At 35.0% G+C, this 26,950-nt stretch overlaps 1 protein-coding gene across 2 annotated transcripts in view; it reads left to right on the forward strand.

Annotated features, from left to right (window-relative positions):
• Nucleotides 1-26,950, forward strand: part of ANKS1B (ankyrin repeat and sterile alpha motif domain containing 1B) — a 1,093,013-nt gene that overhangs the window by 389,351 nt on the left and 676,712 nt on the right. For both annotated transcript variants that reach the window (XM_029953701.1, XM_029953700.1), the window contains exon 10: nucleotides 19,116-19,281. In XM_029953701.1, coding sequence (XP_029809561.1) covers nucleotides 19,116-19,281 — 166 coding nt within the window. The remainder of the gene's footprint in view (nucleotides 1-19,115; nucleotides 19,282-26,950) is intronic.

Below are 26,950 nucleotides of genomic sequence, written 5' to 3' on the forward strand. Positions count from 1 at the left end.
AGAGAGAGAGAGAGAGAGAGAGAGAGAGAGAGAGAGAGAATCCCAAGCAGGCACCATGCTGTCAACACAGAGCCCAGCATGGGGCTCAAACTCGTGAACCATGAGATCATGACCTGAGCCAAAATCAAGAGTCCGTCACTTAACTGACTGAGCCACCCTAGCACCCCTCTTTTGCCCAGTTTTACATTGGGTTATTTGTTTTTTTGCTATGGAGTTGTATGAGTTTTTTTGGTACATTTTGGATATTAATCTTTCACCAGTTGTAGGGGTAAAATATTTTCTTCTCTTCTATGAGTTGCCTTTTCATTTTGCTGATTACTTCTTTTATGTAATTTTAAAAAGTTGTGAAGGATTGGTATTAAGTCTTTTTTAAATAATTGGTAGACTTCACCATGAAGGCTCTCTGGATCTGACTTTATACTTATGGGAAATTTTGAAAATTACTAACATTTCTTTACTAGATATAGATCTGCTCACATTTTCTAATTCTTCCTTAGTCAATTATGATAATTAGTATCTTTCTAGGAATTTGTCCATTTCATGTAGGTTATCTAATTTGTTGACATAGAGTTATTCTCATATAATCCTATTTATTTCTATAAGGTTGATACTGCTGTCTCTTTCCTCTTTCATTCCTGATTTTAGTAATTTGAATCTTCTCTCTTTTATTTTGGTCAGTCTAGTTAAAGTATTGTCAATATTGTTGATTTTGTCAAAGATCCAGCTTTTGGTTTTACTGATGTTTTTCTATTTTTCTGTTCTCTATTTTCAGTTCATCTAGTCTTTATTATCTTATTACTTCTGCCTGCTTTGGGGAGCTGTTTTTGTTTCTATTTTTTGTATTCTGAAGATTATTACATTGATTTGAGACCTTTCTTTTTTTTATTATAAGTTTACAACTATGAATTTCCATTCAATCCCATGCATTTTGGGATGTTGTGAGGTTTTTTTTCTCATTTATATGAAAGTATTTTCTAACTTACTTTGTGATTTATTCTTTGTATCACTGGTTATTTGGGAATGTGTTTATCAATCCTCACATATTTGTGAGTTTTCCAGTTTCCTTCCATTATTGATTTCTAATTTCATTCTTTCCTGGCAAGAGAATATACTTTGTATCATTCAGTCATTCAAATTAATCGGGACTTATTTTATGGTCTAACATAAAGTCTACTCTGGAGAATGTTCCACGTGCAGGTGAGAGAAATGTGCATTTTGTTGCTTCATAGAATGTTCTATAGATGTTTCTTAGATACGGTTAGTTGATGGTGTTGTTTAACTCTTTTATTTGCTTGTTGATCTTCTGCCCAATTGCTCTATCCATTATTGAAAGTGGAGTTTTGGACCCCTAAGTATTATTGTTGAACTTCTTATTTCTCCTTTTGATTTCATCAGTTTTTATTTCATGTGTTTTGGGGCTCTGTTGTTAGATGTATATATGTTTTTATATGTTGTGTCTTCCTGATGGAATTACCATTTTTTAAAAAATCTCTAGTAACAGTTTCTGTCTGAAAGTTTCTTTTGTCCAATATTAATGCAGTTGACTCTTGAACAACATGGGTTTGAGCTGCATGGGTCCACTTATAAATGGATTTTTTTTACAATTTAGTACTGTACATGTTTTTTCTTTGATTTTCTTAATAACGTTTTCTTTTCATTAGCTAACTTTGTTGTTATAATAAAGTGTACAATACATATAACATATACATATGTGTTAATTGACTATGATATCAGTAAGGCTTTTGGTCAACAGCAGACTATTAGCCGTTAAGTTTTGGGGAAGTCAAAAGTTATATGCAGATTTTTGACTGCACAGAGGGTAGGCATCCCTAACCCCCACATTGTTCAAGGGTCAACTGTATAGCCACTTCTGTTTTCTTTTGCTTACTGTTTGCATGATGTATCTTTTTCTAACTTTTTACTTTAAACTTATTAGTGTCCTTGAGTATAAAGTATATCTTTTGTAGATAGTACATGATTGAATTATTTAAAAATCTATTCTGGCAATCTCTGCCATTTGTTTGGATTACTAAATCCATTTACATTTAATGTAATAACCAATAAAGTAGGATTTATGTCTGCCTATTTGTTATTTGTTTTCTATATGTCACATCTTTTTTTCTTTCCTCATTTATTGCCTTCCTTTGTGATAAATGTATTTTTATTTTATGATTTAAATTGGTATTTATTTTTTATTATTTTGGCAGGTATTTTATGATTACAGGTAACATTATAATTACTTTTCCAGAGAGGCTGCTGAACTTGAGAATTCTCTTTGGATGTGAGATTGCTTTTAATCCTCTGAACCCATTTAGTTTAGCTCTCCTCCCTGCCAATGGCTTGTTGCTGGTTTTAAGATTTACTGTTATTATGAGGCTGCTCATTTTCTCAATGTAGAACAGGGAAAAGGGAAATAGAAATGGGATAAGTTAAAATATCATAATGCTTACTGTTTGTGCAAAGATTATACTCACATTATGGACTAAATTCCATATTTATTTGCAACATGGATTGTTGCAAGCTTTTAATTTCCAGAGTTCTGTAAAAGTTGATTTTGACACTGTGTGTGTATGTGTGTGCGTGTGTGTGTGTGTGTGTGTGTGTGTGTATTATTCTTGCTTTTATGGAGGAGTGGACTTTAGGAGGTTTTTACTTATTCCAGAAGTGCTTTTTCACTGGCCTGTAAGAGGTGGGGGTAAGTCATGTTCAAAGTCAGTGTTAAGATGAATAAATAGCATATGAACTCAGGTGAAGAAGAGTACTGGCACAGTGTTGACTGGAAGGTGAAATAACATAGGTGAAATTGGTGAGTCGAAGGCCAAGGGAGAGAGTTTTGTTTTGAATAAAAAGCATTTGTAAGGTACTTGAGTTTTTTGGACCATGAATAAGGTGAGGATAATGATGTCTAAAAATTATTCTAATGGTTGTACACAGAATGAAGTGAAGCTGTACAAAACTGGAAATGAGTTGAACGACAATGGCAATAATCTACATTGTGTGGTTCTGAGGCCTGGTTTAATATGGCAGCTAAGGACATAGAAATGCAAGGGCAATCCATGGAATTTACTGATGATAGATGGGTATGAGGAGTAAGGGAATCAAAAGATATAAATGTTGCTACTCTGCTTTGCAGCGATGCTGGTAAAATAATGGTAATGAGGATGGTGGAAAAGTAGACAAGTGGAAACTTTTTATTTTGACATCTTTAGATTCTTTCATTTAACTAACAGCCTCTTAAGCTTCTTGCAGACACATGATCATGAAGATTAAATGAATAGGTGTTGGTTGTTAAAGCCAGGGTTTTTTGCTATCAAAGCTGAGTATCATCAAGAGGCCTCTTAAATCACATTAATTTAGAAAAAGAAGAAAGAAAGGTTTTTCTTTTTTCTAAGTCTAAAGATATTCCAAAATGTTTATTATGTTAGCTTACTTTTCTAACATGTAATTCTCTGGGAAAGCAGATGTAAGAATTCTAAGGTTTTGTATTAATGGAGTTTAATTATGGTGTATAGAAATGATAGTTTCACAGCTTTGAATGTGTATTAATAGTGCATCTTTTATAAATAAAAGAGTCCTGGGTTCAAGCACTACTTGTACTTAGAGCACAAAGCTTTTTTTGTCAGCATGTGGATCATCATGATTTTTCAAATGATTTCCCTCCTTTATTTTTCCATAATTCTTGAGGAGAGAAAGCAATACATGAAACGTGAGATGATTATTAATGAAATGATCACTTTATATAATTGAGAAATATTAATTCCTATGTGGGATTAAAGTCAGCTTTCTTGACTCTTCCCTAACCTATTTCTCATTCAGTTGTTAACTTCTATACCTACTTCTAACAAGCCTGAACCTGGGTATAGCCGTACATATTTCCATATTGCCATTGTATCATAGTCTTCTTCAGTATTTTAAATAACTATATTATTCATCAATATTTGTGTTCTTCTAAATTTTTAAAGCATTAAGTCACAGAAGTGTATCATTTATCTTTATTTGGAAGCTAAAATAATAAAAGTAAATTATGTTGTTATCTTTTTTCTCTGTGAGTAGAAAAATAAATGATTACAAAAGCATTTTCTTATAATTAAAGTTTCTGTTAAAAGAGAACAGAGATGGGAAGACTTTGGGAGGCCATTTAAGTTGTCCACCCTATTAAGGCTTACTTTTTTAAGATATTGGTTATGTATGTTATTTATTTATTAATCCTTTTTAACTTGGTTGATTTAATCATTTAACATAAATAAAACAATTTTTGAGGGGTACCTGGGTGACTCGGTTGGTTAAGCATCTGACTTTGGCTCAGGTCATAATCTCATGGTTTGTGTATTCCAGCCCAGCATCACTCCCTGTACTGACAGTTGGAGCCTGCTTCAGATTCTGTGTGTCTCTCTCTGTTTGCCTTTCCCCTGCTCATGCTCTCTCTCTCTCTCTTCTTCAAAAATAAACAAAAACCATTTAGGGGCACCTGGGTGGCTCAGTTGGTTAAATGTCCAACTTCAGCTCAGGTCATGATCTCTTGGTTTCTGTGTTTAAGTTCTGTTCCCAGCTCTGTGCTTACAGCTCAGAGCTTGGAGCCTGCTTTGGATTCTCATTCTCTCTCTCCCTCCCTCCCTCCCCTGATTGTGCTCTGTCTCTCTCCATCTCTCAAAATAAATAAACTTAAAAAAACTAATAAAAAACATTAAAAAATTTTTTTTAATTGACAATCTACTCTGTGCAAGAATTATGCTGTATTGAGTTCCATGAAACATACAAAAAAGCACTATATGGAAGCACTTGCTTTCTGGGAAAAAAGAATTTAGAAGTAACTAACAACATAAATACCAAGTATGAATACAGGGTCTGAAAATCGAGTATGTCATGAGATACTGAATTACTTATATAGAATATTACTGCTGTTTTTAGATTTAGAGAAGAAAGAAAGCTATATAGGCAAGAATAGTCATGAAATGCTTCATGGACAAGGCAGGATTTTATGGTTTGCTGTGAAAGAAAAGCAGAATCTCTATGGGCCTAGAAGAGCCCCATGATCCTCAGAAGTGATAGCAGCAGCAGAAGCAAAAAGGAATAGCAGAAGTGTGACATTCAGGATGGGAACTACTGATACATCAGCCTTAAGGGAGTAGAGAGTTTGTGTTGAAATGTATTTTGGGGGAGGCATTGGAAGCTTTAAAAAATAGAATAATTCTTACAAAATTCATATTCTTATCTAAAAAATATTTATTTGATGATCACTATTGTCTTCTAATAGTACTATGTCTGGAGCTATAAAACCTACTTTTTAGGAATGGTATGAAGCTCTAGATCTCAAACTGGATCCTCTATGAAGATACTGTAATGGGCTTGCAATTTCATATAGGTGCCAAGCCTGGTTTGTAGATTACATCAATGATAGATCTTACATATTCATATCCATATTTATTATTTTCAAAAGTGCATAGTTTTGCTATTATTAATAAAATGGAAATTTATTGTTGCATTTTGCTCATCTATTTTTTTTCCAACAACGAGATCCTAAAAGTATAACTTGCCTGTTGGAGTTGGGCAGAGAATGAGGGATTCTTTCTTTTTGCTTCATAGTTTCATGTGGAGAGACTTTGATTCATTTAACTGGGCTTTTATCTGCATCTACTTACTCCTCAAGGGAGTTGATTCATTTGTAAATTTGGTAGCAGCAACTGAACATGTGTCACTAATTCTCTTTGTGATCTTACCTGTAGAGAGGATGTGCAGCTAAACTTAGTAAACAATCTGTTCAGGCTTAGGAGACTTGATGCTAGTCTATCTAATTTTGGAAGATAGCGATAGGAAGCCTATATGTTGCCTAATACCTAAGCCACATTTTCTAGTATCTTCTCTGTCACTAACCTAGTTGATATTTTAATCAATTGCATGAGACCTTTGTTTTATCCACAGGTTGGCTAACTGTGTCCTTTGAGCCAAATTTGACTCACTGTAAGCCAACTCTGGACGAGCTCTTTCAATTATATATTGTGTGTGTATGTTTTACTGGTACAGCAGTACCACTGGGTAGTTTCAACAGAGATCATATGGCCTGAAAAGCCTAAAATATTTACCTTTGGCCTTTACAGAAAAGATTTGTCATCCTGGGACTCTTAGCTATAATTTGGTCAGGGATGAGGAAGTCATTTATTGACTTCCTAGATTCCTAAATTAATCCTAGCATTATCATAGAGAGATTTGCAAAAAATTTATTTTGAAAACCTGTTTTGTTATTTAAAATGGTAGAAGTAAGAAACCCTTTCCTTTTTGTAAAAATGGCGTGGATTCAGGGATTGGAGTCTGGAGTCTATTAAATACCATAGGTAAGAGCTGATGAAGTTTGACCTAGCTGGCTGATAACAGAAAAAGAAAAGAAATACTGGGTTTAGGAGTTATTATGAAGTGCAAATTTTATAGAAGCTGATGACTGCTTCTTAACAGTAACAGTAAGCATGACGGAACAGGAGAAAGCAAAACGCCTCCAAGAGTTGGAGTCTAGGTGACTAGGTAGAACTCCTGGGAGGGGAATATGTTGTATTTCTTACTCTGTCTGCCTTGCGACTGGCCCTTTAAGCCAATTCACTAACTTCAGGAATAAAGGCTTCAAGCATAGTTACAGTACAATTACCCCTCAAAATTATCAGAATTACCAACACTTCACGTATGTCTGTACAACATCAATTTCAAATCCAGCATTTTGTTCTTATAAACCTGGTGATGTCTTTGGTCTTCCCTATATTTAAGTTAGTTCTCAGTTATTTTCTAGCAGCTTGACATGGTTTATCTCTTAGTTGTGAAGCCTGTTTATTTACTTATTCTTGAACATTCAATTTTTTAGTTCATTTATTCAGTATTTATCCATTTTTTTACTGATTTATTTTCTGCATCTTTCCAAAAATGAATATGAGGCTTTCAACTCCTCGCACTGTAGAGAAAATCTTTTATTTATATAATTTTGGTTTCTTTTTTTTTTCTTTTCTTCTTGTTTTAAACTGTAAGTAATGCTTTGTGGACAATATACTCCTTAGTCTTTTAGCTTCAAAGTTGCTTCAAATGATGCAGTTTTCTCTTTGTTATTTTGTTTTGGTGAAATACATTCTATTTCTTTTGACCTCTTATGTGGATTATCTGGATCTTTTATTGAGGCTTCATACTGAGCTGATTCCTATTTAGTTTTGCTGGCATTTGGCGTGTTTTCAGTTGCATTTGTTGGTTTATTAAGAAGATTATTCTTGTGATTTCACCACCTTCAATTTCACCTGGGATATGCAAATTTCTACATAATAGTACCAGAAATAAAAATTAAAGTTCATTTATATTTGAAGTGTTATCATCACCTTCCTCAGGTGGTATTTAGGCTTATAGAAATTTGTTAATGAAAATAGCATGTATATATTTTTTTAAAAAGATCAAGCAAAACAAGAGAATATGGTTTCATTCCCCAGTGTTGATCACTAAGTTTTAACTCATTCCTTCCAGGGGCGCCTGGGTGGCTCAGTCAGTTGAGCTTCTGACTTCGGCTCAGGGCATGATCTCACAGTTCATGGGTTCGAGCCCTGCATCAGGCTCTATGCTGACAGCTCAGAGCTTGGAGCCTGCTTTGGATTCTGAGTCTCTGTCTCTCTCTCTGCCCCTCCCCCACTCACGCTCTGTCTCTCTATCCTTCAAAAATAAACATTAAAAAAACTTTAATAAAATAAATAATTCCTTCCAGAAATATTTCACACAAATACAATATATGTGTACACACTTTCTTTTTGCACAGATATGAACATACATTATATATTGTTCTTTGTTTTAGCTCAAAATATCAGTATCTATACAATTATCTCACATTTTTGAAGGAATAAATAGATTATTACTGAGCAACTAGGCACTTAGACACTATACTAAGCACTTTAGAAAATTCATTTCATTTTATTTCAAATTTTTTCATTAATTTTATCATCACATTGATAATCACCAGTAACACTTTTTATTTTATTTTTTCCAACAACCCTTTTAGGTGGATACTATTAGTAATGTAATCTTTGCCAAGACAACTTTGCTGAAACAGAGTTGGCCAGTACAACTTTGCTGAAAATGACAGAGCTGGGATTCTGTCTTCACACTCTTTAACTATTATTTCACTGTTTTTCAAGTATATTTCACCAACCAATTGCATTAATATGACCAGGTGAACTTGTAAATATAGATTTCTAGCTCCCTGTCAGAGATTCTGATTTATTAAAAATTTGAAGGAGAGTACAGGTGGATTTTATGAAGTCTAAAATCTGTGGATCTCTGCATTAGACTACATTGCCTCCTGTATGAATAATATTTATTAAAGCCTCTTAATGATAATCTAAAAATAGTCTCCGGTCCTTTAATATTCTAAACAATACTTCTGTACACATCCTTATATGTACACTGTTATTTGTATTTGTGGGTTTAAATGTAGGAAAGATTTCTAGAACTAGAATCCCTGGGTCAAAGAGCATATGCATTTAAAATTTTGACACTTGGGAATTTTATTAAGAACAGAGATAATCCTCCTTTCCTTGCTTGTCCTTAGTTAATGATTAGTTATTTTCCAAGGAGTAAAAATTTTTAAATATTAAAAAAATTGGTTAAGAGTTTTTTTTCAACCAATTCTTTTAGTTTATTCTTTTAAGCCCTTGTATTAGTTTGCTAGGGCTGTCCATAACAAAGTACCACAAGCTGCATGGCTTAAGCAACAGAAATCCATTTTCTTGCAGTTCTGGAGGCTAGAAGTTCAATATCAGGATATCTGTAGGGTTTGTTCCTTCTTAGTGCTGCGAGAGAGAATCTGTCCTATGTCATCCCCCTTGCTTCTCGTGGTTTGATGGCAGTCTTTGGTGTTTGTTGGCTATTGGCAGCATAGCTCCAGTTTTCACATGGTGTTCTCTCTGTGTGTGTGTCTGTCTCTAAATTTCCCTCCTTGGGGCACCAGAGTGGCTCAGCTGGTTAAGCATCAGGCCCTTGATTTCAGCTCAAGTCATGATCTCACAATTATGGAGATGGATTCCTGCATCGGGCCCTGCACTGCTAGCGAGGAGCCAGCTTGGGATTCTCTCTCTGCTTTCCCCCCACTCATGTGCTCGCTCTCGCTCTCTCTTTCTGTCTCTCTCTCTGTCTCTCTCTCTCAAAGTAGATAAATAAGCATAAATTTAATTTCCCTTCTTTATAGGGACACCAGTCATTGGCTCACCCTAATGACTTCATCTTAATTTGACTAATTGCATCCATAACAACTTTATTTCTAAATATGATCACATTCTGAGGTAGTGGAGGTTAATACATTGTCCCATGATTTTTGGGGAGACACAACTTAACCCATAATGTACCCAAAGTGACATTCTTAGGTAGTATCCACACTGGTTTCTCATCACCTTTCTGCTATGATATTTCTACTATGGTTTCAAATGTTTAATTGGCACCTTCAACTTTGAAGTGACTGATCAAGAGAGTCTTAACTAAGAATAGAGATCTGCAGACATTACCTGGTAACTTTCCAAAGGGGAACAATATCCTGACATTCTGACAACCATTTACAACTCAAATGATTGCTATTGATTACAACTTTTTTTCACTCATGAAAGAAGCTTGATAAGAGGTAGGCTTCCATCTACATCCCTCCCCCTACACACACACACACACACACACACACACACACACACGCCCCCCCCCACATTATTTGATATAAAGATTAAAAGTAGCAAGTGTACATAATTTTTTAGAAAGTATAAGTGACAGTTACACAATTCATATAAATAGTGCCTTACAGTATCATGCTTTAGGAATAATAATGGCAGTTTATCAATCCCATCTGTTTCCAGGCAAAGGAAGAAAATTTTTAACCTGGCAAACATCCAAAAGCTGATGCAATCTAAAGATTTGCTTTCTAAAGGTCTCCTGTAAGAATTGACAAATTAGCTGGAAAGAGGTTTTAAACCAATACACACTTCAACTAACAGTAGCCATTTTTTCAAACCATCATCAACACTGTGTATTATCTATAGCAGTTTGATCAAGAATGGTATACCATTTGTTACTTTAGTTTATATATATTATAAATGAGATCAAGCATCTTTTCATATAAGAAATTTCTAGCTGTTTCTCAACTTCTCTTGTCCTTTGTCCACTTTTCCTCCAAGGTTGATGGTCTCTTTCATCTCAATTTGTAATTCTCCTTATATAATAAAGATATTATCTCTTTGTCATATGTGTCAAAGAATTTTCCAAATCTATCATTTGTCTCTTAATTATTTTTATATTTTAGTGTTTTAGGAGAAATTTAATCTTTGCATGTACCCAAATTCATCAATCTTGTTCTCTATAGCTCTGGTTATATGTCTGGTTATAGCTCCTATTCAAGGTTCATTCCTATTTTAAGATTATTATTATAAGCGTAATTACTTATTATTTAAATATTTATCTGGAATTTATTTTGGTATAAGGAATGAAATATTAATCCAGCTTTATTACTTCTCTCCTAATGACTTGTCAGTTATCTCACTGGCAATTACTATAGAACCCGTTTTTTCCCTACTGATTTAAAGTAACACCTTTGTAACATAATAAAATAAATTTTCACAAGTATTGGAGCTTTGTTTTTTAAAATTCTCTCCTCTCTTGCCTTTCAGTTATTGTACCAGAACCATTTATAATTTATTTAAGTATCTGCTAAAGGCTTATCTCCACCCCCTCCATTACTTTTCTCTTTTTATATTGATACCTGGCTATTGTCACACATTTATTTTTCCAGATGTACTTTAGGATTACTTGTCAAAATCCAAGATGCAGTAGGAGGGCAACTCTATTGCAGTAGTACTGCATTACATTTAAGACTAAGTGGAAGTCAAAGAATCACTTCTTAAAATATTGAATCATGTCATGATATAACAAGGTGTATTTTTCCATTGAATTTTAGTTTTAATGTCCCTCTCTCAATCCTTAATAGTTTCTGTTGCCTCCTTTGTGATGCCTTCTGCTGGGTTATTCTATCAGTTTCCCATTTCTGCAGTAACCAATTACCATAAACCTAGTGGCTTAAAAAAGCACACAAATTTATTGTTTTAAATTTCTGGTTGTCCAAGATGGTCTCCACTGGGCTAAGTGCAAGGTGTTGGTAAGACTGCATTTCTTTCTGGAGACTCTAAAGGAAAATCTTTTTTTTTTTTTTTCCTTTTTCTAGTTTCTATAAGCTCACCCATTCCTTGACTCACTGCTGCCTTCCACCTTCAAAGCCAGTAATGGCTAGACAAGTCTCACATTGCATCACTCTGACACTGACTCTTTTCTCTTTACAATGACTATAATAATCCAAGATGATCTCCCTAACTCAAATTTCTTAACTTATTCACATCTGCAAAGTCCCTTTTGCCATGGAACATAATGTATTCACAGGTCCCATGGATTAGGCATTATACTGCCTACCACAATTATCAATGCTCCTTTCCCTAGGGCTGTCCTGCTGTCACTCATTCTTCCCTTCTACCCAAAGTCTCTCATTATTATTTTCTTATTATTCCATAATTATATTGTAGTCTTCTGTATTTGAATGTCATTGTAAATCTCTAGGGGATAATTTTCTTGATAATTCTGAGACATGTCAGAGCAGTAAGACCACTTCCAAAAGCTTTTGCCTACTTTGAGTCATTTGGGATTGTGAGTCATCTCTAACTTCAAAATAGCCATAAACCCACACTCCTTGTTTTAGTATTACTGCTCCCAGTATTAGAAAAAGGATTCAGGAAGCCATAAAAGTATGCAGGTAGCAAATCATACTACTAAACCAACACTTCTATTCTCATTATCTTATTTACCTAACATCTTAAAACTCATCTAAGTCAAATCACTGTCTTCTATTCTCAAAAGATGTGTTGATCAGTTAGGCTTAAAACTTCCAGTAGCAGAGAACATGCTACCTGCTAAGCAGCCAGTTTCCTACGGGGAAGCTTTAATTGTTAGAAAGCCCACCCTAAGCTGAAACCTGTCTCCTTGTTACCATCTCTCCATCTATACTCTTTCTACCCTCTCAGTGATAGAGGACAATTCTAATCACTCTTCTTTCAAATATTTGTGATAAATGTTTTCCTGCACCTTTTCATCTTCCATCTTTTTTCCTATGACATGGGTTTGATACTCAAACTTTTCTTACCCATGTCTAGAGAAAACAGTCCATTTGGTCTTTGCACCTTTTCTTTTTTTTCTGTATTAATTTAATTTAATTTAATTTTTTTTATAATGGTTTATTGTCAGATTGGTTTCCATATTAACACCCAGTGCTTTTTGCACCTTTTCTAATGAAGGCCCCAATACCAAGCTGAGGGCATCAGGTGTGTTCACACTGAAGTGTGGTTAAGTTTCTTCCATTCCTCCATGTGGTTAAGAATAGAGTCACATTCACAGAGATGCTCTGCCTAGAAAAGCCTCTAGGGTAGCCTTATATCTTTTCCTTGCCTTGCCTTGCCTTGCCTTGCCTTACTTTTCTTTTCTTTTCCTTTCCTTTCTTTTCTTTGCTAGGGAGAGAGAGCAGGGGAGAGAGGCAGAGGAAGAGAGAGAGAGAGACAGAGAGGGAGAATCTTAAGCAGGCTCCACAATCAGTGCAGAGCCTGATGCTGGGCTCATTTCTATGACCTGGGATCATGACCTGAGCCAAATTCAAGAAATTAAGAGTCAGATGCTCCAATGACTGAGCCACCCAGGCACCCCACGTAGCCTTATTTCTGATAAAGAGTCACATGATTGGTGCATTTGAGAAACAATTGTGCCCATACCTGGGGCCCTGGTTGTTGTAAGGTTCTTCGTAAGTCATAAGGCCAAGTATCCCTCAGTCCCTTTAATAAATGAAATCTTGCACCATCTAATAAGGATGGTCAACATGATGCAGTTAGCCTGCCTCTTATGAAATTACTAAACAGGATAATTCCCAATTCTAACTGGCACAGAAGAAGGGAGGGCTGTCACATTTGCTACTCAGAATATCAAACTTGTATTGAATCAGTCAATGTCATATTATCTCTTTAGTATACTCTACTGTCACTCATACTGTCAGCTGTACCTCCTAATTATTTTTTCATGGTATTGCTAATCTATATACCTGCATGCTAAATTTTTATAACTACTTCATGTGCTAAACCACAAGACTTCATATTTAATTGCTAATAAACTTTGACTTAGATTTAGCCTACCACTGGTATTTTTAAACTTTTGTAGGAGCACAGCATGAGCAACACATGTAGGCATTGTATTACTCCTGTTTATTTTTTGGGGGTGGATGGGGAGCATATGTTCTATTAATTTATTCAGTGCTCTTTGTATGCATTGTTTTGAAGAAATATTGTTGGGTCCACACATTGCACACTCAACTATAGCAAGTATGATGAAGATGACTAAGACTAAACATGAAAGCCAAACCTTCCCTCAGGAGCTGTGAAGTTAGGTACTCAGGATCTTAGGGGCTTGTTCAGGATTCAGGGACAGGCATTTTTAGTCTCTCAGGAGAGAGCTTGGCAAATACCAAGACAAAGAACACAATCCTAAGTATGCTACTATTATTAAAAAAAAAAATCTAGCACAGAAACAAGTCTGGGATCCTGTGAGCAGGCATTAGAATATAGTTAGAAGCTAAATACCAAGAGAAAAAGCAAAAACTGCTAACCAAATTGGAGTCCAATTTTGCTAGGCTAGCTACAATGGAGCCTTGAAGATGAGTCACAATTGTTTGGCCAGTATTTTTAATCCATCTAGTCTATTACTAGGAATTATCATCAAAAGTATATTTGGCTTGTATTCAAAGTCCAGTCTTTCCACTGTAAGGAAGAAGGCTTACCAAGTTTAGGAAGTTGGCAGGACTATATACTACCTAATAATATGTGGAGATTTTTTTCTTTTCCTTAGTTCTGACAATAAAGATCTTATCATAGTCCTTTTTTATCTGTGACACAATAATATGGACACTAAATTAGCTGTCATAAGCCTCAGTTGGAGTCCTGAAACTTCCATTAGCCAGTTGCTTAATATTGGACAAGGGATTTCAAGTCTTAGTTTCTGGGTGGAGATACAATAATATTAGTAGGCTGGTTGTGAGGCCTAAATAAGAATCATCTGGGTAAATGAAATACTATTCACTTTGCAGACCATAAAACAAGTGTAAATTGCTATCCTTACAGTGATTTGAATCTGTGATAGTTTCTGAATGACATTGTTTCAGATTTCATGCATTCAATACATATTTATTAAGTGCATACTATATGAAAATTATTGTCATAGTGCTTGCTTCTATGGTTTTTTTAATTCCAGTGGAGGATGTAGGCTTTAAAATACTAACTGAAATATTATTTTATATATTCATTTTTAGTAAGTATTTGATAGAGTCCTGCCATGAATATGGTACTTTGCTAGGTGATAGATAAGCATGTCTTTAGAAATTAACCTAATTTATCTTATAGATTAATGGGATTATGTTTAACCTCTGATTTATTCTTCCAGATCTTGTTATTTCAATTAGCACACTATCTGAATCATTAATGCATCTAATAAAATCACTTAGTATAGAAACTCTGAGATATCATGAGAGGTCGTGTTACATGTTTAAAAAGAATCAACATGTACTATGACTAGAGCATCTTATGATTCTCTCTCGAAGTTATGATGAAAGTAAATGAGTTGATTTTGACATAACTGACTACCATAACCTTATGCTCATGTTTGGAAGGGAATTAATCAGAAGAGGAACAGAGAAGACAAGGAGATAAGTTAAGTTGTTTTAGCAGTTCAAGTGAGATACACTGGTGACCTGGGGTAGGGTGGTAACAAGAGTGGAGGGAAATGAAAGTGTTTGAGGTATAACTTAATGATTAAGGGATTTAGGGATTAACTGGGTATAGTATTGAGGAAGAATTAGGATTCAAGAATAGCCCCCAAATTGTTTGAGTGACTGGTGTATGGAAGTACAATTCACTGACAGGGACTAAAGGAGAGGGAATGATTTGAGAAGTTGACAAAATGTTTAAAGATCATTTTTTAAAAATAAACATGAGGATAATGTGAATGCTTTGACAGAGATAAACATGAGGAGAGACTTATCCTACTAGATAGTAAAATTAATTTCAAGGTTTCAATAATCAAAATAATGTGATTATGGTACTAGAATAGATTGACATATGGAACCAATTAGAAAGTCCAGAAACAGATTTAATTAAATGTAAGCATATGGTCTATACCTATTGTCACAGGAATTCTATTTCAAAAAAAATAGTTGAATATGTAAACAAAGCTATATGCATAAAAGTGTTCCCATAAAAGCAAAACATCAAAATTTCAATATCATAGGATTAACTAAAATAAATCATGATCATGTGTATACTGAGACTTAACCTTAAATTTATCATGTTGACACATATTTGTCACTGAAACTTGTTCAGAATGCATTAATAGAAGTAAATATATATCAGATTACAAAGTGTTACATATAACATATCAGACTACAAAGCATTACATACAATACATATATATGTAGATAATATCTTGATATAAGATACCTTGATATCAATCTTTAGCATTTAGTATAGTCCTGAGTATATATTATAGATGCCCAATTCATATCTGTTGACCAACTAATACCTTGTATATGAATTTAAGATCTTGTGAAAAATCCCTCATCCCACTTTGGGTGGGAAAATGCAGTGTCCTCCTCAAGATTTCTATATAATCTACAGGATATTCAGTCTTGGTTCTCATTATCACCTCTTGCTGTATACTCCTGTATATGTAGAACTTTTGATTTTATTCATCCTTGTCACCTTGTGTCTATTCTTGACTCTGCCCAATGACTACATACATTGGTAACTTGTACTAAAAGACTCATTCAGAAATGTTAATAGCAAGTTGTGCTTAATAATACAACGCCTAGGAAATGTTTAAAAGTTCAGTCAGGAGAATCTGTAAATGAATTGTTATATTCCTGTACAGTGAATTCCTGTACCACTTGGAAAATAAATGAAACTCAAAAACATAATATTGGTTGAAAAAGTCATAGAAGAGCAAGTATATTTTATACTATTCTTATGACAGTCAAAAGCATATGGTACAAAACAATTTATTCTTAAAAAATTTTTTTAATGTTTTATTTATTTTTGGTACAGAGAGAGACAGAGCATGAGAGGGGGAGGGGCAGAGAGAGAAGGAGACACAGAATGGAAAGCAGGCTCCAGGCTCTGAGCTAGCTCTCAGCACAGAGCCTGATGCGGGGCTCGAACCCACGAACGTGATATCTGACCTGAGCCGAAGTTGAAGGCTTAATTGACTGAGCCACCCTGGCGCCCCAAAACAATTTATTCTTTATTGATACTTACGTATATAGGTAAATTTCAGTGACAATCCAAGGAACACAAAGTTCAGAATAGATATTAGCCATCGTTGGGGAGGGAGGAGAAGTTGGAAAGGGGAGCATGTGGGGGAAGGGTGGGTTTCAATGGTAATGTTCTAAACTGAGTAGTGGACTCACCTAGACTCATTGCTTATTTTATTGTATTACATATCCACCCTTTGTTGAGGAATACTAGTCAGATATTTTGTTGAGTATGCCTTCTTTAATGAGAAGTAATGGCACTTTCTTAGGAAGCAGAAGAGGGTGTACTTCTTTGTTGTTTAAAATATTTTTTTCTTTCCTTTGCTCACACCCATATGTCCACACACACACACATTTACAGAGGGAAGCAGTCTGGAAGGATATACACCAAAATGTTACTATTAGTTTTTTTGAGCATGCTGTGTTTTCATGTGATTTCTTTCTTTCTTTATATTTTCTAATATCTCTCTAATAAATAATATACTTCATTTTAAAGGAGAAAGCAAAGTAATGTATTCTGCATGGTTAAATTTTAGAGCATTTTTCAAGGCCATTAAATCTTCATAATTCTTTATAAACAGGCTAAAATTCTAATCTAACTAAATCCATGAAGAATGAGTTGTTTTGATAACTTTGATTTTAGGATGAACTAGGATTTAAGCTAGGGACTTTATTTCATGACTCTTTGTAATCTTATTGCCATAAACTCAGTTTTTTTTTTCACTTTTGGTATGTAAAACAGTAAGCAATACCAGTAACTTATCATGATAACCAAACTAAAAAGCAAAGTAATTTATATCTGAACAAGGCATAATCATTTCCTTAACTGGTAGTTAAAATTGGTTAAAAAGGACATTAGAGAGTGTTGATTTGATCAATGAATATTTATTGAGCACCCACTATGTGTCGGGACTTGTATTATAACCTGGGGATAGTGTGGTGAACCAGACAAATTCCAGCCTTCATGGAGTTTACAATTATCTGATACATTCACTTTACAATGTGTTTTATAGATGATGTTATCAATAGATAGTCTAGTGAAAGGTTTCCAGTAACGAGTTTCTTTTGTTGCTTTCTAGTGTATTTTCAGCTATTGTTCCACTAGTGCCTTTTTATTTAAAAGACAAGCAATATTATTAATTCATAGAACTTGCTTCTTTGTTTTGACTCAAATTTGCCCTTTCTGACTTATAAACATTGGCCTTTGTTCTGCCTTTAAGAACTCTTGAATAAATCCCTCACAGCAGCTTCTCCCCATTCCCTGCTTTATGGGTTGGCTCTTAAGGGATAGCTTCTCACATGTGTTGAGAAAACTATGATTCTGCTTTAAGGCTTCTCCAGGATAGAACACGGCAGTTCCTTTCATCATTTGATCTATGACATGATTTTTAAATCATATACCATCTTGATTGCTTTCCTCTGGATGCTTTCTACTTTGTCACCCTTTGTTGTTAAAAATAAATTACTCTCAATTTCCTGCTTTCAATAGGGTAGAGTGAACATAATTGATTCTTTGATGTGTGAGGGTCTGGCATGGTCTGAAAGCAATTATACTGACCTTGAATACTTATTCTACAGTACTGTAAATATCATTATAGAAAAAATAGGAGCTTATACTAAATCTTTCTGACCTTGGGTCATTATCTTGGGAGATTTTTTGAAAATGAGTTTATTTTTTTCTTATTTGTCTTTTTCTTTTGATAGTGAATTATGCTTTATAAAAATAACAAACATCCAAAACAAAATTAATAATTAATAGTGAAATTCATTATCCAGGTATCTGTTTTTCTTCTCTAGTAAACTGTGAACTTTCTAAGGGCAAGGATTATACCTTATTAGTTTTTAAAAATTTCTAGCACTTAGCATAGTCCTAAGTATATATGATAGATGCCCAATTAATAATATGTTGACCAATTAATGCCTTGTATATGGAATTAAGATCTTGTGAAATGAAATAAATTCTTGCTTTAAGAATATGTAAAAGAATCAGTAGTATAGAATTGGACCTTAATTTTATTCTAACCTGAAGTGACAAAAAAAAATCCCTATTAACAATGGCTCAAACAATAAGAACTTGTTTTTACTTAAGATTTTTTCTGTACTAACTAACTAGTCCTGTGGGTCTTTCTGTAGCTCAATGATATCATCAAGGTCCCAGGCTTGTTTTATCCTTCTGTTGCCATTTTTAGCCTATTTACCTTTTTGATTTTAAGGTTATTACTTTATGGTCACAACATGCCTGTCCTATGTACAGAGATCAAAATTGCATCCAGAGAGAGGAACTCGAGGCTGGCTAAGGCTCTGAAAGAGCCCCATTACATGTCCTTTCTCTGGGGAAAAATATTTTTCCAGAAGCCTCCTTTTTATCTAACTGGCCAAAATTGAGTCACATGGCTGGCTATCCCGGGGAAGCAGGCAAGGGACTAGAGTCTTGGGAATGACTGTTGATTAAACAACAGTTTATGCCACAACTAAAATAGTCATACGCTACAAAAAGAGATCATGACAAGAGATCATGACCTCTAGTATGGCAGTAATAAATTCAGGGGTACCAAACTGTCAGGACCCTTCTAAAAAGATCACTGATAATATTGGGGTTACATGATGATATAACTTATTCAAAGAGATGAATCAGCGCCTCTTAATCAGTTTTGGAAGAACTGATGAATCTGATTATCTTTTCTAGTTTTTATAAATCAAACAAGCTGTGTCTTTATCACAAGCTATTTTTATTTTTTCTCCTTCCTTTTAGGAGTCCTATCCAAAGAAGAGGAATTACACTATGGAAATTGTACCATCTGCTTCTCTGGATACATTTCCTTCAGAAAATGAGAACTTTCTATGTGATCTCACGGACATAGCAGTTACAAAGAAACCTTGCTCCTTAGAAATTGCAAGGGCCCCTTCTCCAAGAACTGGTAATATTTCTTTTTTTAATATTAAAATATTTCTTACATTGGACCAATTCAATTTGCATGCTTGTATATGTGAAGAGGCGTTATTAATATTTTGATTTTCCATAATATTTTAAACATGAAAGTGCTCTAGTATAGTCACACTAATCATTTTTTGCATTTTAAAGTGAGTCCCAATAAAAGTTTTTTATATAATGTCTCTTAACTTCCTGACAAGAGCTGTACCACCTTGGTGAAGACACTTTGAAGCCTTATAAAAGTGAAAAACCATTAGGTCAGACACAAAACTTGGGGTTCTTTAAGAAAAAAAATCTTGAGGTTCTTTAGAACTTCATAGCAGATTTGTTAGCAAGTCTTTTAATATAATTTTCTGCATCCTGTTTTTAGTTTATTGAAATGGACTCAAGTACTTTGTATATTTTATATCTTTTATGCTATTTTCAGATCCATTATTTTATTTACTTTCATTATAAATTAGTGTACAAGGTAAGTAAATATTATGCCCATTTTACTGATAAACAGATTGGAGCTAAGTGTCTTATTTAAGATCAATACATAAGGGGGCCTTTCTTGAACATGAGTATTTGACTATCATTGTATCTGCTTTCTGTTACTTCACCACTACTTCTAAGGAAGAATGCAGAATAGTAACATGAACTCTAATGATGAAGGACCATTTCAAGTGGATGGTCAATATGTTCAATCCTGCAAAGGAGTTGTAAGAGAAACTAAATAGAGGCATTTTTGGTTTGACAGTCCAATTGCTGTTTAATTTTGAAAAGTAAGTTTTATAAGCAATGAAATAAAACTTCCAGATTTCTGGAAGTTAACAGTGAGATACTGGAAAATGGGAGAGTACAGATTACCCTTTCAAGAAGATTAGAAGAAGAGATATGATAGTAACATGAGAGGAAAGAGGTGCAAGGGAGAAATATCTAGTTTATTTTAGAATAAGTAAGGCCTGGTCAACTTTAGAGGTTAAAGGAATTTGCTGTAGAGAGATTGAAGATAAAAAATAAGAAGAAAGAACAGAATGGGTTGAAAAGACCCAGACATTACTTCTCCCAGAGAGAAGATAGAGCATTGTTATGACTATAGAGATATTCTGAACTATGTATTTCCAAATGCATTAAAGTTCTTGGTTATGATAAAAAGTCATTGGCTGAAAAGAAGAGGTAGATCTTGAGAAGGATTAAAGGAAAATTCAGAAATGCCATTTTAGATAATAACAGAAAATTTTATAGAAGTAGACAAATAAGGAGCATTGACTAGGGTGTTGCATGAATCATAAGCATGCAGAAGGAATTTTTTTTGAAATGAGGTAAGAGCATTATAATGAAAATAGTTAAAATTTACCCAGCATTTTACTAAGTGCCAGATACTGTTCTAAGTACTTTATATGCCTTATTTCATGTAATTTTTTACAATGCTATCAGGTAATAATATCATTATTACTATTTTACAAATGAAGAAACTGTGACACCGAAATATTAGGTAACTTCCCATAGTTCTATGTTAATAAGGGATAAATCTGGGACTTGCATTTGTTTGTCCAACGTGTGCTCTTAAATACTATGTTATACTGAATTATGTTAGGGGATAAAGTACAGTTGAAATCATGAACCACATGCTGAAATTCTCAAGAAATGTGAAGGTTTGACTTGAAGTTCACATATGGTAGCAATAAAATCAGAAAAAGAATATTATAATAGGACAGAATAATCTTCAGAGGAGCAGCAGATATTGGATAAAAGCAGAACAGTGAGTTATCAGAAGCAGTCACAGAAAGTGAAGACAGTGCTGATCCTAAGCTATGGCAGTTGACAAGAATGAAAACTCTTCCATAGGAGAAGTAACCAGGAAATACTGGGAAAGTCAGGGCAAAGCTCAGTAAATATAGAAAAATGGAAGGCATATATGTATAAAACGTAAAAGAGCTTTAATTAGGGCATAGAAAATAGGGGTGTGTTGGGGGTGGTGGAGGCAGGAATGAAAGAGTCAGAGAAAACAGAGATTCGTTCATTAAACAACCAAAAACTAATTGAGTTCCTTCATGTGCCAAGCAGTGTTCTGTATGCTGAGAACACAGGAATGATAAAGACATTGACCCAGGTAACAGGCTGATTAGGCTTCTCCTGCTAAAAAACAATTAAATATGCTGGCTAAAAATACAGAAAAGAAAAACTTCTTAAGAGTACCAAAAAGGTATTAGGAAAATTGTATAAACTGAATAACATTTAAATTAGGAAACTTATTGAGGTCAGTAGGTTAGTAGGATATAATCAGGCCAAAACATTTGTGAGGGTGGGAAGCCAGTGGATTACTAAAGCCATTTTTGTCCTGAGGGAATTTTCTGAACCTGCTGTTGAACTCTTGTGCTTAATGCCTCATAAATCTCAAAGTTTACATACAGGAAAAAAATTCTGTGCCTGTTCTGCATGGAGACCCTACTAGAAAGTTCTTACTCCATAGAGCTGGAACTCCAGGGGCTACACCTCACAGTAATCAGAAATAATCCTGTCCCATAACCCCCACCCCTAATAAAGATGATTTGTTGTTAGAAGAACAAAGAGGGAAATTCCTGAGGTGTTATTACCACAAACTGGTCCTCACACAAATTTATACTACATATTTCTATGACCTAAATGGTCCAAAAAATGTAACCCATGAATTTAATTTAAAGTAATACCCTCATGGAGCTCCAGCCCCACATCGGGGAGCCCTGCTCTTCTCTCCCTCTCCCTCTCCCTCTCTCTCCCACTGCCTCTCCTGGGAGTTTCTCTCTGCCATTTGCTCACTTGTGCCCTCTCTCTCTCTCTCTCAAAAATATATATAGTATAAATAAACAAATATAATATATTTATATTTATAATATAAATGTTTATAATATTTATATTCATATAATTTATATAATATAAATATTTATAATATATACTTATATATAATATATACTTATATACAATATATTTATATATTATAACTTAAAATATATTTATATAAATTATATATTTATATATATATTACAAATAAATTTAATATACATATAAAAAGTAATACCTTCCAGCATCAACCAGAAACAAATGTAATCCCTCTAGAGAGGATTATATTCTTTTTATAGGCCCAAAATAAATACTTTTCTGATTAAAATTAGCAGTATACAATAATTAAGTCTATAAGGAAAGAAACCTTGAAACCAGAATCACAGAAACAAGAAAGAAGTGATCCATACATGAAAAAGCTTCAAATATTAAAATTATCAGATGCAGGCTAAAAAATGACTATAAACACATGCATGCGTGCACACACACACACACACACACACACACAGATGGAGAAAAACTACCCCAGATCTGAAAGTCACTGGATAAGTGAAACATCAGATTAGATTCAGCTGAAGAGATTTAGTGGGCTGGAAATTAGGGCAGAAGAAATTTTACAGAATGTTGCACAGAGAGACAGAGATGAAAATTTTGAAGGTAAGAGACTTGGAAGATACACTGAAAAATTCTAATTTGTTTATTTAAAGCTTCAGAAAGAGAAGAGAGGTAGTACGAGGCAAAAGTAACATATTTGAAGAGCTAATTTTTCCAAAAGGCACAGACCTGTTCTTGCACTCACATGGAAGCAGACAAGTGAATAGTTAATTTCAATAGAGTATAATAAGTTTAAGTCAATGTTATGCAAAGTACTTTGGGAATAGAAAAAAAGGAACATTTAACTTCACCTGGGATCTTGGGGAAGTCTTCATGAAGTAGATGATGTCTGTGTCAGTTATCTATTGCAATTTAAAAAGCCACCCCACTCAGTTGGTTAAGCATCCAACTTCAGCTCAGATTATGATTTCACATTCCATGAGTTTGAGCCCCATGCTGAGCTCTGTGCTCACAGCTCAGAGCCTGGAGCCTGCTTCTAATTCTGTGTCTCCCTCTTTTTCTGCCCTCCCCCACTCATGCCCTGTATCTGTATCTCAAAAATGAATACACATTTAAAACAATTTAAAAAGCTACCCTAAAACTTACTGACTTAGAGGAACATCAGCCATTTAATTTTTTTTTTGCAGATCTGCAAGTTTGTCGAGTTCATTTGACAGGGATAGCTTGTCTGTGCCACCTGGTATGATTTGGGGATGCTCAACTAGGGGATAGGGGACCTATTTTCAGGATGTCCCGCAAATGGCTTACAAATTGGTGTTAGATGAAAGCTTGGCTAGGTTAATGGGCTGGGGACCATTTTTCCTCTGCATGGACTGCTTTGTTTCCTCATCACATACTGGCTAGATTCTGGGAGCAAGCATCTGAAAAAAAAACAGGTGGAAGCTGCATTATTTTTATTATCTAGCCTTAGAAGTCACAGATCATCACTTGTACTATATCATTCCATGCCTACTCAGATTCAAGGGGAAAGAATATGAACCCCACTTCTTAATGGAAGGGGTGTCAACAGAGCTTTATAATAAGAAAATGCATCATGGGAGATACCTTTGCTGTCAATTTTGGAAAATAAAATCTGCCACCATCTGTCCTTTGAGCACAATAATTTATATCCTTTTCCAAAACATCTTTTAAAAACATTTTTAATGTTTATTTTTGAGATAGTGTGAGGGGGGGGAGGCAGAGAGAGAGAGAGAGAGAGAGAGAGAGAGAGAGAGAGAATCTGAAGCAGGCTCCAGGCTTGGAGCTGTCTGCAGAGCCCAGTGTGGGGCTGGAACTCACAGAGCATGAAAGATCATGAGCTGAAGCCAAAGTCAGATGCTTAATGGACTGAGCCACCCAGGTGCCCCAATATATCCTTTTCCTATGCAAATTGTACTTGTTTATCCCTTCAGGATTTCTGAACATCAGCCTATTATTACAAGTTCCAAGTCAAGTTTGAGGTGTGCCTGAATCTTTCTGGTGTAGTTCTGATTGTGTAGGTTCTTGACTACCTTTGCTCTTGACAGTGATCACCCGAGACAAGTTATCAGTCTTCTCTCCTACATACCCAACATATAATAGTGGATTAGGTATGGGAAAACTATAACTGATACTCCCATCCAAACACAGGGAAACAAGGCACACAGTGGTCACTAGCCCGTGGCATTCTGAATCTAATCAGGCACGCATTTCCTTGATTCAGACTCAGTCTTGTGGCATAGGAATTGTTCTCTGCGGCGCTTCGTTCCACCCTCTTAGTCCTTCTTTATTTTCCATGTAAAGTAGCCTGTGTTTACAACTGAGTATCTTTCTTTTTTGCTTTCTGTCTTTCAAAGATTAGGGGTCAAAAGTGCTCTATTTTATATTTCTCTTCCTTCCATTTCAAGCTGATAAACTTTCTTTTAAAACTCTGAACTTTTTGTGTTCCAATTCATATTTCACTCCATTAGACAAAAGCTTATGCTCCAGATTAGCTCTTCTCTACCATGGACTTCTTATGAAACTTCTGTGTGATAATCTCCTTGAGATTCTTAGAAACCCAACTGTTGAACAGGGAGAATCTGTGAGTCATGCCCTTAAAAATATTTAGAGGGTTTTTTTGGGGGGGGTTTGGCTTAAAGATTCTATACAGCACCATCTGAGAGGTTTCTTAGGCCTTTATAAATGTTGTATCCCATTCAGATTTGGTCACTGGCCTTAATTTGAAAATTAGTTGCCATTTGGAGCAACTGCAAATAAGAAACCAGGAAATCCCTGGCTCCTTTGTATTTAGTAGATTATTCTTCAGTTCTCTCTCTGCTTGCATGTTATTATAGGCAGCCAGGTGAAGCTAAGTTGCTCTTTAAATATTCTTCCTGAAAACATCCTCAGATCATAGATAGAGTTCATCTGGTTCATTTTCTATTTTCCGGTTACTTCAGATGTCAATGGTGTCAAACTTGCCACTACCACAACACAAATGGTGCCCTACTTTTAGCTTCTGATTACATTTGCTCTCCTTTACGCCTTTACCAACAGCTTTCTCATAGCTCTGTGGACTTCCAGGAATACTCTCCTTGGCCCTTATGGCTTTCTCAGTCACTTTGAGACCTTTCCAGCTTTTGCCTGTTACCCAGTCACAAAGTTCATGCCACGTGTTTTAGACTTTTGTTATAGCAACACCCCATTTCCAAATGTCAGAATCTATTCTGGTTATTGATGGCTGCCTAACATCCAACATGTTGAAATAGTTTTCTCAACACTTAGTGAGTTTTAAAAAATCGTAGTCACTTATTTTGTTTCTAAATCTGCGATTTTGGGAGTGTTTCTTCTGCATCAAGTGATATCAGTTGTGGCATCTTCATGCAAGGGGCAGGGATGAAGGATCCATTCTCAATATTGATTCTTATTCATATATCTGGCATGACCTGTGTAGACTTCCTCATAGTAAGTGATGGCATTCCAAGAGCAAACATCCTAAGAGAATGAGGCAGAAGCTGTTTTGCTTTTTGACTTAACTCAGAAGGCAATGCCACTTCTGTGATAATCAAGGGCCTACCCATATTTAAGTGAAAGGGATTTAATCACCTCTACCCTTTATGGAAAAGTGTTATTAAAGTCATGTTGTAAGAAGATATTGCCATCTCTTTTGGAAAATACAAATTCCCATGATGCCTGAGTTGTTTGTTGCTGTTATTGCTTTTCAAGTGGGATAAGAGTTAAGAGTTAATTTGCATGACTGTATGATTTCCCCTGATTGTGTTCAATCATCTGGATTCAATATAAAAGACTCTGGTTTCCTCAATTGACGCAGGCTAATTCATAATGATTGGTAGTCTGTACTTTTTACCATGATTGTGAATTCTAGGAGTGAGGGAGTTCAGAATTTAAAATGAAGAATTTTTCTTTTTAATGATAGGAACAGGGATGAATACACGTCAGAGCAGTTTCTGTTCTAATTCTAGATAGAACTTTATCAAGTGAAGCACACAGAATTCCCCTCCATAATTAACCTAGCAGGTGGAAGAGAAGATCAACATCACTGTTTGTCTTCTGTCTAGATGAGGACAGCGCTGTGTCATTTTCTTTTGTTGATTCCATTAACCTGTAACTTAGATTTTGCATGGATCCAATTACTTCTAGGTCTCACCCTGCTAATGCCTGATTCTTCATGACCCATACTTAGCTTTGCCTTTTTCCCTCAGGGCCAGGTAACTAAAGCTAATGAACTCAGGGAAGTTACTGACCTCTCTTGAGGCTACTGATGTTTCCCCTTTTACCAAGTCCTTTACTAATAAAGGTAGGACTTCCAGATATGGAGACATCACTTGATGCACATGAATCTTTTCGATGCCCTCAAACTGAACCGGGTGGGTAATTACCCCACAGTTCCTTATCCACTCAATAAACATGTATTGAGTACTTATGGTGTTCTAGGCAATGTGCTAAAAGTTGCAGAAGAAACAATAAAATTTAGAAGCTTAGAATGTGTTAAAATTAAGGGCAATAAGTGTAATGAGAGAGGTGAGCATAAGAGCTCTGGAAGATAGAAGGGAAGGGATTGAGTAGAAACTTACTGGAGGAGTTTGCTGCCCAATTGGAGCCTCAGAAAAAGAGAATTAGATACATGAACGGGAGTTGTATGGTGTATGGATGAATGAGAAGTGTATGCAGAGATCCAGAGTCATGGAAGAACACAGTTCTTTCATAGACTATGCCCAACTTAGCAAGGTTAAAGCACAGAATGCTACTAAGGAAAAATGCATAAAAGACCAAGAGGT

The sequence above is a fragment of the Suricata suricatta genome, chromosome 10 (assembly GCF_006229205.1).
Source record: "Suricata suricatta isolate VVHF042 chromosome 10, meerkat_22Aug2017_6uvM2_HiC, whole genome shotgun sequence".
In the NCBI taxonomy this organism is placed as follows: Eukaryota; Metazoa; Chordata; class Mammalia; order Carnivora; family Herpestidae; genus Suricata; species Suricata suricatta.